The sequence below is a fragment of the Hemibagrus wyckioides genome, linkage group LG09 (genome assembly GCF_019097595.1).
Source record: "Hemibagrus wyckioides isolate EC202008001 linkage group LG09, SWU_Hwy_1.0, whole genome shotgun sequence".
In the NCBI taxonomy this organism is placed as follows: Eukaryota; Metazoa; Chordata; class Actinopteri; order Siluriformes; family Bagridae; genus Hemibagrus; species Hemibagrus wyckioides.
In genome coordinates this window covers 15,637,443-15,651,459 of record NC_080718.1, presented here as the reverse complement: position 1 = coordinate 15,651,459, position 14,017 = coordinate 15,637,443, and the positions used below count along the sequence as shown (strand labels likewise).

General features: G+C 38.8%; 1 protein-coding gene across 1 annotated transcript in view; it reads right to left on the bottom strand.

The window, feature by feature from the left end:
- prkd3 (protein kinase D3) overlaps positions 1-11,679 on the bottom strand; it is a 39,821-nt gene extending 28,142 nt beyond the window's left edge. The window contains exons 1-2 of the mRNA XM_058399337.1: positions 11,249-11,679; positions 10,116-10,835 (exon numbers count right to left, since the gene is read on the bottom strand). Coding sequence (XP_058255320.1) covers positions 10,116-10,394 — 279 coding nt within the window. The 5' untranslated portion in view covers positions 10,395-10,835; positions 11,249-11,679. The remainder of the gene's footprint in view (positions 1-10,115; positions 10,836-11,248) is intronic.
- Positions 11,680-14,017: the final 2,338 nt, after the last annotated feature.

The following is a 14,017-nucleotide window of genomic DNA, read 5'->3' as shown; positions in this document are numbered from 1 at the left end:
GCTGATCGATAGGATTAACACCACAAACTCAGAAGACTGAGAAAGGCCAGGCCTCCATATGGATTTCATTGTAATAACCTGCCGCTATTAACATAATTGGAGGAAATCTCTCTATTTTTGAGTGCTAACAGTGGCTCCATTGTTGTGTCTCTGTGACATCTGGGCTTTTTTTTTGTGTTGGGAGAATTTGTGTCATACAGTTCTAACCAGTAGAATGGACCTGACAAATGAACCATGCATGAACTCTTGGCTTCTGCTTGCTCATTTTGAACAGCAAGGGGTCTGAAACCTGACATAGTGCCGAGCATCTGTGTGCACTTTCAACACGTCATGGAGAAAATCCTTTATGTATGGTGTGAGTAACTTCCAGGGGGACTCCCACTGGAAAGATTTACATACCTACATCTTGTTGCAGAGATGCCAGAGGGGTCAACGTGGCTACTGCTGTGCTTACGAATTTGACGTGTTAAGGAGGTCTCGTACTTTGACAGGAATCATGGTCAGCTCATCATGGCACCTCATCGTGTTCTGTTTTGTTTATACTAAACTCCAGGATGTCCTGAACTGAATGCTATAATACATCCTAACCCTGCTTTCTATCCTGTCAGCAAGCATTACTTATGATGAGACACAGTGAGTGATCGTCATCATTTTAGCCAAGGAAACTTTGTGAGGTGCAACTCAGGTCTTGGACTGGTGAACAGACAATGCACACTTTTTCTTCAACTGTTTTAATCATTCAGCCTGGGAAAGCTAATAAATCATTTGACTCCCGACTAAGAAACCGTAAAACCCTAGAGCCTAGCAAAGTTTAGGATGCCAATAAGCCACTGTTATTATTCTTGATCATTTTCTAACAAACTACTGGGGTCTACAAAAATGAGGACTAGAAAAACATTGCAGAACATCTACATATGGAAAAAATTCTCAACTCTTGTTTTCCAAACTTTCCAAACTCATTGCAGCATCTGAAGCAAATCCACTGTTGCCACTTGCTGTGGATGATCACGTGATTATGCATATTATTTCATTGAGAAGCAGTTTTCACACACTTCTAATTTCATTTACCCTCTCTGATCTGTCTAATGAAGCAATGACGTGGATAGAAAGATTTCAATATGTCTTGACAAGGAAGCATGCATTTAGTCTTTACATCAAGTTCAAAACAGATTCCATCTTGGAGCTATGAACTAATACATGCACTTGTGTAAAACAAGGATTTTATGTTTTTAGATTTGTTTTTTTTGTGTGTGTGTGTTTGGGTGGGGTCTTTTTTATTTAACCTTTATTTAAACATGAAAAGCACATTGCGATTTAAAAACTCTTTTTCAAGAACGTCCTAGCCAACATAGGCAGCCACACATACATACACGCAAACATCATACTTGTTCAATAAAATAAAATGTATAATGAGAAAACAATATCAATATCGGTGCATAATTGAATTATGCAACCATTATACAGCCAGATGTTTCTTCTCCAAGTCATCTGAAATTACTTAAAAAGCATCTAATCAGCTCCTTATTCCAGGCAGAGAGAGCAGCAAATTTAAAAGAATACTGAATATTCAGGGCACACAGTGGTTTAGTGGTTAGCAAGTTTGCCTCACACCTCTAGGGTTGTTGGTTTAATTCCTGCTTCCACCCTGTGTATGGTGTTTGAGTGTTCTCCCTGTGCTTGAGGGATTTCCCCTGGGTACTCTGGTTTCCTCCCTCCAACACGTGGCATCTCTAAATCGACAGATGTCTGTGAGAGAGTTTTGGTGTATATTGTTACTAAGCAAGAATTATAAGATACTCAAGCCGAACTGACAAATGCAACAACTGATGTATTTGTTGTAAGCATTCCAATTCATCTCTTTCAGTGGTGTGTGGGGTAATATCCAAAACAATTTTCCCAGTAAAAAAATGATGAAATGAAATAACACACAAAAGCCAACAACTTCCTCACAGTGTTGTGTTCTAACATTCAACAATTATTAGGTAGGCTATGAAACAGGCGAATGTATCTAAGCCCTGTGAGACTTTCGAATAAGCACTATAATTACCTCAAAATTTTCACATTTATTCATATGACTGCATGGAGATTTCAACCAGATTTCCAAACTGTCTCATGGCGTTTACCAAAACTGGGTGATGACTGATCAATGACACATTTAGTGTATGTGTAATAGAGTGTGGTAAAAGGACATATGTTGTCATCAAATTAGCATTGATTTCTGTTTTTCGGGCAGTTTTCTCAAAGTTTTGGTGAAGCGTAAAGGCTGTTTTCAAGCAAGTTGCTTCAGAAAGATAAGAAACGTAACACAATCGCTTGAACTGGTCACATTGTTTCCTGTTTCTACTTTTGTGATGGCACTGAAATGCTTATTAAGTTCAACAGAGAAGTAAAGTCTTGTTAATACATAACACCAGACATTTATAGGATTGTAGTAATGGGATAAAAAATGCTTGTCTTCTGCTGGCTTGTCCAGCTTAAAATCGTAAAATCTTCAAATGCTGCACGCTGAAATGCCATGCCTGTATTTCACAAACCTGCATGCACAACAATGATGTATGTAGATGCAATCAAATCACGCATCGACCTGAATGGAATTCTTGAATGTGAAAGCATGTCTGTGAATATGAGCTCCTTCCCTACATAAATCAGTAGTGGACACAGACTCAGGTATTAAAGTGTGAAAATACCCTAAAAACAAACACCAATTTCAGGGAATAGCCTACAATGGATCCATGAGCATCAAAACTGGACCATGGGACAATGGAAGAAGGTGGTCTGGTCTTATAAATCACATTTCTATTACAGCTTGTCGTGTGTGCGATGTTTACCTGGTGAAGAGATGGCACCAGGATGCACCAAAGAAGGCAAGCTGGCAGAGGCAATATGATGCTTTGAGCAATGTTCTGTTGGGAAACCTTGGGTCCTGGTTTTCAGGTGGATGTTAATTTCACATGTACCACCTACCTAAACAATGCTGTAGAACAAGTACCATCATGGCAAAGGTATTCTCTAAAATGGCCTCTTTCAGCAGGTTAATGCTCCCTGCAACACTGCAAAAACTGTTCAGGAATGGTTTCAGGAACATGGCAGAGTGTTCAAGGTGTTGCCTCCAAATTCCCCAGATCTCAATGCAATCGAGCATTTGTGGGATATGTGGACATGCTGTGCAAACAAGTCAGATTCATGGAGGCCCCACCTCACAAGTTAAAGGACATCTGCTGTTAACGTCTTGGTGCCAGATACCACTGCACACAAGACCTTCAGAGTCTTGTGGAGTCCTTGCCTCAACAGGTAAACACGCAGCTGGTTTAAATGTTATGGCTGATCGGTTTGCAGATACCATTCAAGACAACTTTGAAAAAGTAAAATATGGACTTTTTACTTAACCTATTTTGCCTTCAAGTAAACTTTCTAAACTTGCTTCACATAAAGATCATCAGCATCAGTGGACGTCAGTGGATTGAATGTCTCTACAGAAACTAATGTGTGGTGCAAACAGGTTTCTGCAACACATCAACTAGCAACAGTCACTAGTTGTTCAGCCTCAAAATTTTCCACAGCCTACTGGTATTTATATGAATTTTTTTATTGGCTTTTTTTGGGGGGTTTTGGTGTTTCATTAAATAAATTGTTAGGATCTACTGTAAAAATGTGAAAATAATCCTGCATCCCAACATTAAAAGTGTCATCAGGTAATAATACCTAACACCTTCCAAAAACAAAGAAGCTAAATGAAGGGCTTACTTTTTATTTGAAACTGACATTTTTACTTGAAATTAGTCTGTGAATGTTTATGCAGGCCAACACAGCAACGGCCATGCTTCAGAAAAACCTCATTCCTAATTTAAAGACTGGCAAATTCCCTTCATCCATGTGCCCTCGTCAAACAAGTACTGCCAAGGAAAAGACATCCATGTGGCAGTGGTGCAAGCTATGACTCTTACCACACACACACACACACGGCTCTGGCCTGACACAAAGTGTAATCACCAATCACCCGCACACTCAGTCAATCATACACACCCTGCCTTTTGATGAGTCAGGCTGCTGTGATCCATGATTTCTGACTAGAGGAGTGTTTTCTCCAACTGCTCCTCTATGCACTTGAGCAGAAACAGCAAAAAAGCACAACTGCAGATGGCACAGATTAAGCTACTCACTACAGCAGAGGGTACTTCCCTTCACTGCACAACTGTCTCTGAGATATGTACTACTGTGTAAAACAAGACTAGCCCTGTCTGACACTCACCTTTATAAAATGTTTAAACATTTGCTTGGCGATAATTACATTGACTTGTGTTAACACTGAATTACCACAAAAACCACGTATTATGCATTATGTAGACGTTTTTCTGTGAACACATCTGCTTTTGCCACTAAGCACAATTTCCATGCTTCAAAGCATAGACACACTATTATACACTCAAACATGTTTTATCGTGAGTCTGAATTTCTAGGAAATGTCAAGGTGAACGTTTTTGGTGGCAGTATATCACACTGAATGAAAAAATGAAATAGCGTTCCTTCCATAGGAGCAGGCAGATGCTTGCTATATGGGCCTTTGGGGTCAGGCTTGGGGGAATTTATTTCCTGTTCACTTTACGGTTAGTTTTGGCCAGGATGATCATGGCACACTCCAGTTTCCATGTGCTCCCCCTCTTTTTTCTCAATTCGCAAGTCTTTTGCTGCCGACTTTTCAGCTCTGGGTTACCCTGGTAACAGTTTAATGTTGACAGCTATCCTCCCAATGAACCTGCAGGAGAGGAATGATAAAGTTCCTCTCAGAAAACAGAAGGCAGATTTTCTACCTTTCCACTTAGCCGGATCAATTTAATAGCGTTTTCCATGGAAATGTAAATAGTCAGATGTATTTTAAAGCTAATAAATCTTGACTGAGCATCCAATACTACAGTGACAACCGACTGACCTCGCAGCTCAGGGGTTTGTACGAGAGATCTGTATGTGTCTGTAGTTTTGAATTTGTGCATCATTCACAGAGCTATCAGCAATATATAATGTAGAATGATGTGAGCCTCTAGAACTGAAGATGCACACTCCTGACATAGACAATAGTTGCAAGCTAAAGCTACACAGAAACTAATCTGTAATAGAGACATCTAAGCACCAGTAAAATGAACTGTGCTTAAAATAATTAATTACAGATCTCTACATTCAGACCCACCCAGAACAAAGTAACCGTCCTACTCTGGCACATATAACTTTTTTATTCAAAGCATGGAGTGTTCATTAAATGGAACAACTACAGCTGGAAGTACAGACCTTGCCCATAGAATGAAAGTTACTAACCTATCACACAGTGGGAAGGATTTCTTACTTGCCTGTATGCAACACATTAACATCCGACCGCACAGTGTTTCCAGCTGCTTGAGTGATTCAAGGTCGGGCACAAGGTTTAGTCTTCATAAAAGTGCCTTCAGAGAGATTTTGAGAAGTTTATGCCTTTTTCCAAAGTATTTGCCAAAAAAGCTACAAACCTTTGTCCTCCGAGCTAGCTTTATCATCCCTTTCTGACAAAGGGGGAGGGGAGGGGGCTATTCGATTTGAGCCAAAGTAAATTCCCCCTCCTCCCAAATTCACACTGAAATGCAGCAGACTATACAGTTGTTCCCTCACATCGCCACTTATTCAAGACCTGATGAGAAATTCCCTGATTCCACTGTATATCATTTGCAATGCTAAAGTTGACCGATGGAAAGTGCTACCCTAATTTTCCAGGCCTCCAGGTGTGTGATGTGTTAGGATCATCAGCTCTTGAAAATGTGCTGAATGCTTCTTGTCAGCATGGTGAACTTTCGTGCTGTGATTTCGCTCTCAGTGACAGCAGAGGAGAGCCAGAGCAACACCAAAACAGGAAGTGCTTCATTATCAGATGTTTATTTCCCTCATCGTGCACTACATTGTCCGTTATACACCAATCACAAAATGAAAACAGTTGGTGCTACAGACATCCAGCTCTTTCACAAGAATGTTAGTTTTCTTCTTAAATGTAAAAGTGCAGCATTTATTCAAGCTGACTGACCTCAGAAATTACTGTAGCCCCAAGCATAATGGACCCACTTTCCAATTAGCAGTGGAACTTGTCCTAAGTAAGGCATTATTTATAAGTAATGTAGATAGACAAACCACATTTCATGCATCTTTATACAAGCCTTTGTATACAAGTTGAGCACAGGACATTGATGAATGGTTCAGTAGTGTGGTTTTGCATTCAGCAGGAAGTCAAAGCAGCCCTGTGTGGTTTGCATAGTGTCCTTCCATTACAGTGCAGTTCATGTGAAACTATAAACCAAACTCAGACGCGAGTTCAAGTTCATCCAGAAGATGAGACATCATACAAATGAAACGCTGTGGTCAAGCTCAGCTGCACCAGTAAAATGAACAATTTTTAAAATAATTGTTTACAGAACCCATTATACAATTAGACCTACTACTTTGGCACTTTTATATCCGAAACCTATTCATTATGCTATTCTTTATATGGCACAATGCTGATCACTGATAGTCTGCAACAATCTGAACACACACACACACACACACACACAGAAATATTCAGATAGTTGCTGAATATCAGTGAATGATAAAATAATTCATAAGTAGTTAAATATATTATTAGGTACAAGACATACATACATATACATACATACATACATACATACATGTATATGCTACATAACGTATTAAACCTCTGAAGCAACATCCAAGTAACCACAAATGAGAAGTCATGGGTCCAGAGCCAACAAGCCCTATGGTACACTATTTATAATAGGTTACACTAAACATCTGGTTCACAAACTATTCCTAATAATCCTAATAACAGAACAAATAAACAGGCAATCGATGCACTAAGCTCAATCATTTGCAGAACAGAATATATGGATAAAAAAATAGGCTTGTAATGTATACAGACATACGTACAGCTGGAAATTTTTAGTAATACATATACTTTCCTTCACTGTACAACAGTAATTCATGAATAGACATAATTTACCCACAGCTCATCCTACTGAGATATCAATACGTAACACTATTCAGAGCAGAAAGTATGTGCAAGTGTATTTGTGTCTGTAAGCCTGCACACTTGTATGAGTAAAGATGGTCAGGAGAATGGGAGAATTCAGAGTCATTTTTTCCACTGATATCAAAGCCATATGATGGTGCTGGGCTGGATCTCAGCACATGGGGTTTTCAGCTCACCCCATGGGTTTTGGGTGATCCAGAACAGCACACAAAGTTTTGAGACTGACACTGTTGCTTGGTTTTTCCATCAAAAATGATCCTTCTGTGTGTCCACTCAAACTGTATCTACATGCACTGCAAAATAACCTACCTTCTCTATGACAATTTCCAACAAAAAAATAATTATAAAAACTGCATTTAATTAAATGTGATTACATTTAACATGTATAGATAACACAAGTCACAGTACACAAGTAAACTTTTAACAGATACTTAAAACAACTCCAAAACTCTGTCTCTCTCTGAAATTCCTGCCTTCAAGCCAGAAATCAACATCAAGAAAATGTCAATACTGGATTCTGCCCTAAAGCAAGGTTCCAGATCGCGAGCTAGTGAGCATTCACCACTGCATTACACTTGCCTGAAGGAATGTGAACTTGACCTGAAATGCACTGGACAAGAAATACACAAAGCCAGGCAGTGCAGATTAGTAATGCTGTCTGTCTGCTTGTGTAGCAGATTAACGAGGAACCACGCAAGGTTGCAGCTTGTCTCTTAGCTTCGAGCAGGAGCTCGTCGTGTTCTGTTAAAGGGTTATGTCAGCACATGACTGCCAGACTGTTCTCTGTGAAAACTGGTACACTTTGGACAGAGCTGCTCAGTGTGGTCTAGTAAAAAGGGTGTAACTGGGTTACTTTATGTGATGCATAAGAAAAGCGTTTAACAAAAAACTTTGTTACACAGATCTTCTCAACCTAGTTGTATTTGCTTAAGATTATCATACAAAAACACTTTAGATGTAAACTGAAATGATGCATATGTAAATACATATATAAATGGTATACATAACATTTAGCTGCCCTGTTCAGCAGCACTCTGTGACTCTAGCAGGGATAGAACAACATTAATAATGACAGAATTACAGTTTGTAGAAAGTCATACTTCCATACTTTGTGTAGGGAAACAAGGTCACCCTGGTGCACAGGTACACCTGATGTATGGATATTCACTCCATAATCCCAGTTTCCTGCTCCCAGTCTTTGCTTTATAACAGAAAGATTTCTGTACCTTCTGTATCATTGACTACACTAAAGGGCCTCTATTAGCACTTTTCCTGGTTCCTGTTTTTAACCATTAGGTGCAATAATAACTAAACTGAGTTATTATCGCACTTGGTCATCCAAAAGAGTTCTTTAGAATTTGAAGAGAACTTTTAAAAGTATGTCAAAATGTAAAATGGTTGTGAATAAGGACTTTATAAAGGTGATCATTTGTTAAATGATTCATATTTATGGTGGGACTCCACCTTCTCCCTATGGGCATGCCACCACTAGTTATGTTTTCAGAGTTATGTCATTACTTACATCTACACTGCATCCATTGTGTCATTACATCTCTCTGGGAACTCATTTTTAAAACTGATGATATAAAAATGTGTTCTTTAATCAGCAACTAATGCCATCCGTTGCTTATCCACCAAAGCAACTTCCTGGTGATTATAACACAGACTAGGCTGTGTCTAGATTAGTAACAGCCTTTTACATAAATTAATATGATAGTAAACTGCATCTGGTCAGTCACCTCAGCTTTGGTACATCTTTAACAAAAACAAAATCGAGACAACTTTTGACAGATTTAGGTTATTTTCTCTACACATTCCTGATAAGAACTCCTAATACTCTGTTATGCTAGTAGTGAAAAAAGACTGCACAGTTTAAGGGATTGTTACCAGACACGTCAGCTACAAGCTGCTTAAGAGTAGCCTGCTGACCAAACACTACAATTATAAATCTAGACCAGCATTCTCAGATTTATGATGTTCAAATTAATCTTGATTAAAGAAACATAAAAATGTCCCCATTAACTCTCATAACATTTTTGGTAAAACTCCTCAATAAGACAAATACTATCCAATTTCTAAAATAAATGCTTGCTAAATGAAACCTTACTGAGACACTTCTCTGCTTTTCCAACACATAGACAGGGAAGAAATTTATGTCACAGCTCTGATGAGATATTCTGCAGAGATTCAGTCTAAAACTGTACCGTTGCCTGGCTTAACATCTATTTATTTGACAGGTTGGTCCCATTACACATTATGTAACTTTATAGTTACAGGAAAACTATTAAGTCCCTTTTACACACACACACACATACATACATATATACATGACTATATATATATATATATATATATATATATATATATATATATATATATATATATATATATATATATATATAGTCATTTTATAAAATTCTTGGATTAATACCTGCAATATCTGAATGTACTTGTCTGTCTATTTGAATGTGTACTATGTATATAAATTTGTACTTTATATATAAAAAAAAGTGGCTGTGTACAGTCACAGTCACAATTAAACGCCAGATTCCTGTCCACTGTTACATCCGAGAGAGCTGATGTCCTGCTACTGACTAAATACATTTGTGTCTTTAAAGTATACAAAACTGAAGTTGAGGCACTTGTGTATTTACATATGATGTAACAGGGAAAACTACACAGGTATTAGTGATACTGTATAAAGTGGGGCTAAACTATTTAGACAAAGCAACACAAAAAAGCAGTTGAGGGTTAATGGTCTGGCACAACGTCTTCTAACCAGTAGCTTAAAATCTTAACTAGTGTCAATCTGTGGCATCTACTGTAACTAGAGCATATATGGCTTAAAAATGATACCCTAAATGTTCACTAATAAAATACATATTAAGCCATGTTTCTACCGTAGTAAGGACCACAAATAAAAAAGAAAAACTGAATATTATCATTATTTGGATGAGTGCTTTTTCACATGTTTGCTCATTATATAGTTTCTGTTTTTTTCATCCTGTAAACTAACAGTGTCCCTGAGACATCTGTATCACATTACGGTAAACAAGAAAGTTTTCTGAATATCTACCTTTTGGTCGACAATGGAACAGACCAGGTCTTTCACAGCATTGAGTGACAGGTCATGTGGCTCCAGGCTGACTGTCTCCCTGGTGAGGCCAATCTGAAGGAGAAAGGAGAGTCCATCCAGACCTCTGGAGAGTGTTGGGCTTGGAGCGCTGTGACTGCCGTTGGACAGGCGGCCATACAGGGCCACTGGAGGACTTGGGGATGGGGTCGGGGGTGTAGGCTGGGAGTGGAGGTAGGCTTTGGGCAAGGGTGGAGGAGGTGTGCTACTGCAGGCAGACATTGGTTTGCCTCCTACCACTGAGATGACTGCTGAGGAAAACCTAAAGGTGATGAGCCTGAAACCTGTGTCTCAACACCACTGATTTTCTGAGATAATAAGAGTTTTATCTGCACATCTGTCGCTGATATAGTACGCCAACAGTGTCTGAACTGTCACAGTCTCGTACAGTCCTCTTGCATAGGCTATAAAGTATGTGTGATATTTGTGTTCTGAATTCACACACTAATATAGTAATCCCAATAGCATAATTATACACTAATAAGTATAATTATGCTCTCGTTATACAGTACCAGTGGTGCTCTCTGGTGTGCACATTGCACTAAAAAGTGTATTAGAGAATGTCTCAACTGAGTTATCAGGATCTCATCTTGAAGCTCGACAGAGCCGCTGTCATCCTAGAAACAGTCTCTGTGTTCACGTCCCATGCCTGCTGTTCAAGCTCTGTTAAAAAGAAAGAATTAAATGTTCAGAACATACAGTAAGCCTTACGTGTATCTCAGATGTACACGGTTACAAAAGAAAAGAGAAACACAATTTATAAATTGACACAATCAGCAATGAAGAAACCTGTTGGACAAACATTTTTAGGATTAAGAACTTAATAATTACATAATTTTTTTTTTTCTTCTATTATTGCAGTTGCTCCCTGTAACCCACATCTGGAAGCCTTGCCATTCCCCACATCTGGAGAGGATCCTCCCCCTCTCGATCATGTAGCTGGCAGAGGACCACAACTGCCAGCAAAACAACTTTACAATTGTTTTGCTCGTGTTCACTGTAGGGTGCATAGTAACATGTAGATACTAGAGTAATATAATATTTTAAAACACTGTACGTTGAAAAACACACATTACCTGGATATATTCAGAAAAGGCGTCTTCTCACTCGTCTATGAGAAACAAAAAAACTTCCAAAGACGAAGCTGGTTAAAGTGTTTTCCGAATCCGGTGTTCACTCAAATGCTTTAAATCCCTGAAATTCCAGATTCCTGAACTGATCTGGATTAAAGATTTGCGTAGTTTTTCGAAAACTTTTTCTTCTCTCACGTCTGGTAGCGAAAAACGCCTTCATGAGTGCGTCGTGTTTTCAGCTGTGGCTGTAGCCTCCAAGTCCGCAGAAAGTGAAAAAATGCTCCCAGGTTGCGGTGAAGCTCGTTGAAAGCAAACGGCGTTTTGGTGGCCAAAGCGACTCTACTACACTTCCATAAACCCTGCGTGTTTCTCGGGCTTTTTTCCTGCTTTTGCATCACGCGCATGCCTGACTTGATACCCGTTTCCGTTATGTGGACAGAGGCTGAGAACGCTTTCGTGACCTCTACTGGTGAGATAAATAAACTACAGGGCCACAGCCGGGAATGTTCAGGTTCTCTTTGGGAGTGACAAGTTTGGACAGGATTAAGAACGAGTACATCAGAGGGACAGCTCATGTTGGACGTTTGGGGGACAAAGTTAGAGAGGCCAGATTAAGATGGTTTGGACATGTTCAGAGGAGGGAGAGTGAGTATACTGGTAGGAGAATGTTGGACATGGAGCTGCCAGACAGGAGGCAAAGAGGAAGGCCAAAGAGGTATATGGATGTAATAAATGAGGATATGAAACTAGTGGGTGCAAGGGTTGAGGATGCAGAAGATAGGGATAGGTGGAGAGAGATGATTCACTGTGGCAACCCCTGAAGGGAAAAGCTGAAAGAAGAAGAAGAAGAAGAAGAAGGCCACAGCTGGGAATCAGTTCATAGTGAACGACTCTTTTAGACCAGTCAATGAAAATGATTTTAAAGCAATGAATAAGTGATTAAGTTTCCTTCTCTTCGTTAGTTTATTCATGTTTTATTGTCAGATTGATATTATTAGCAATTAAACCACGTTGATTACTAAGCGTTAATACATCCTGACTAACCAACCACATACCAGTTTACTTCTAAATGTATAACGAGTCTTTATATTTAAAGAAAAGGCAGTATGAAATGTAGGTTTCTGTGGAGAGGCTGAAATAGTGCATGTGGGAATGTTTCCGTTTTGTTTAAACTTTACCTGAAAATATTGAAGCCATTCTGGTTTATTCTTCTGATTTATGCAGTTACATTATTCTAAATAAATGTCACTGTGTAACTACAGCAGTTCATAATATATCATTCTTAGGCTGTAGGCTACCGTGAAGACTTCCACTCAAATATGAGTATAATGAGTATTTATTTTCAATTATTTTACACTAACACAGATTGAAGGTATAATTAAGAGAATCAAAAATCAAGTTTACATAGTTTCCCTAACTCCATAATATCTGCCCAAGCATGTTTGATGTTTCTTGAATAAGAAAAATGTATACCCTTAGGGTGGAAAGTTATTTATAACAACAAGAAATTTCGTTTATTAGGTTTCACAGACGTTCATGTTGCCATGTTAATATAGTCAGATATATTAATAGTGGAGAAAACAATATTATACGAGATAATACCAGTTATCTTTTTCATATCAGTGACATCAAGATGATCATTTGCTCTGATATAACAGGTGTGTGAGCTAAAGCCTCAGTCTAATTGTTATTACAAATAGAACATACACTGATCAGGCATAAAATTATGACCACATGCCTAATATTGTGTTGGTCCTTCTTTTGCTGCCAAAACAGCCCTGACCCATCATGCACTGTGTATTCTGACACCTTTCTATCAGAACCAGCATTAACTTCTTTCGCTCTCCGCGTTTATCAATGAGCCTTGACCGCAAATGACCCTGTCGTCGGTTCACCACTGTCCCTTCCTTGGACCACCTTAGATAGATACTGACCACTGCAGACCAGGAACACCCCACAGAGCTGCAGTTTTGGAGATGCTCTGATCCAGTCGTCTAGCCATCACTCTTGCCCATTTTTCCTGCTTCTATCACATCATTTTTTAGGACAAAATGTTCACTTGCTGCCTAAAATATCCCACCCACTAACAGGTGCCATGATGAGGAAATAAACAGTATTATTCACTTACCCCTCAGTGTTCATAATGTTATGCCTGATCGGTGTAATTCTGAAACAGAACTAACACTTAAATCAAGAACAGTGTAAGTGGAATTGTTTTTAAGTCATCTTTAATTAGCACATTTACTAGAATTAATATGAAATGTTGATGAATATTGTGTTGTCATTTTTGCTTTTCCTTTTTCAAATGTAGAAAGGGGATATGAAAGAGGCCGGAAGCTGCTATAAAAGTGGGTGTGCAAGTTAATAGTGACTGTTTAGATTAGCCTACAATGAGAAAGGAAAGGGCAAATGACATTAGTAATCTTGAGATAATGACATAACCCAAACAGCAAAAGATCACAAGAATAGGCCTACCAAGGAATTGTTGGAATAATATTGTATTAGATAATGTCAAATTAAATGGGATCACCTCAAATCTCTGGATCACTTTCAAATCTTGCTAAAGCCTTTGGACTTTCTGTTCTCATCATGACATCGTCCTTGTCATCCACATCCTCCCCCAAATTTTTGCTGTAGCCATTGGTGCAGATTTGGGAGTGAGAGCCTGTCTCCACCTCACACTCCTTACACACCTTAAAGTGTTCAATAATTAACTTTCAAATCAATAAATTATTAAAAGACTATTTACTATTCACAAGAGTACTCGAGAAG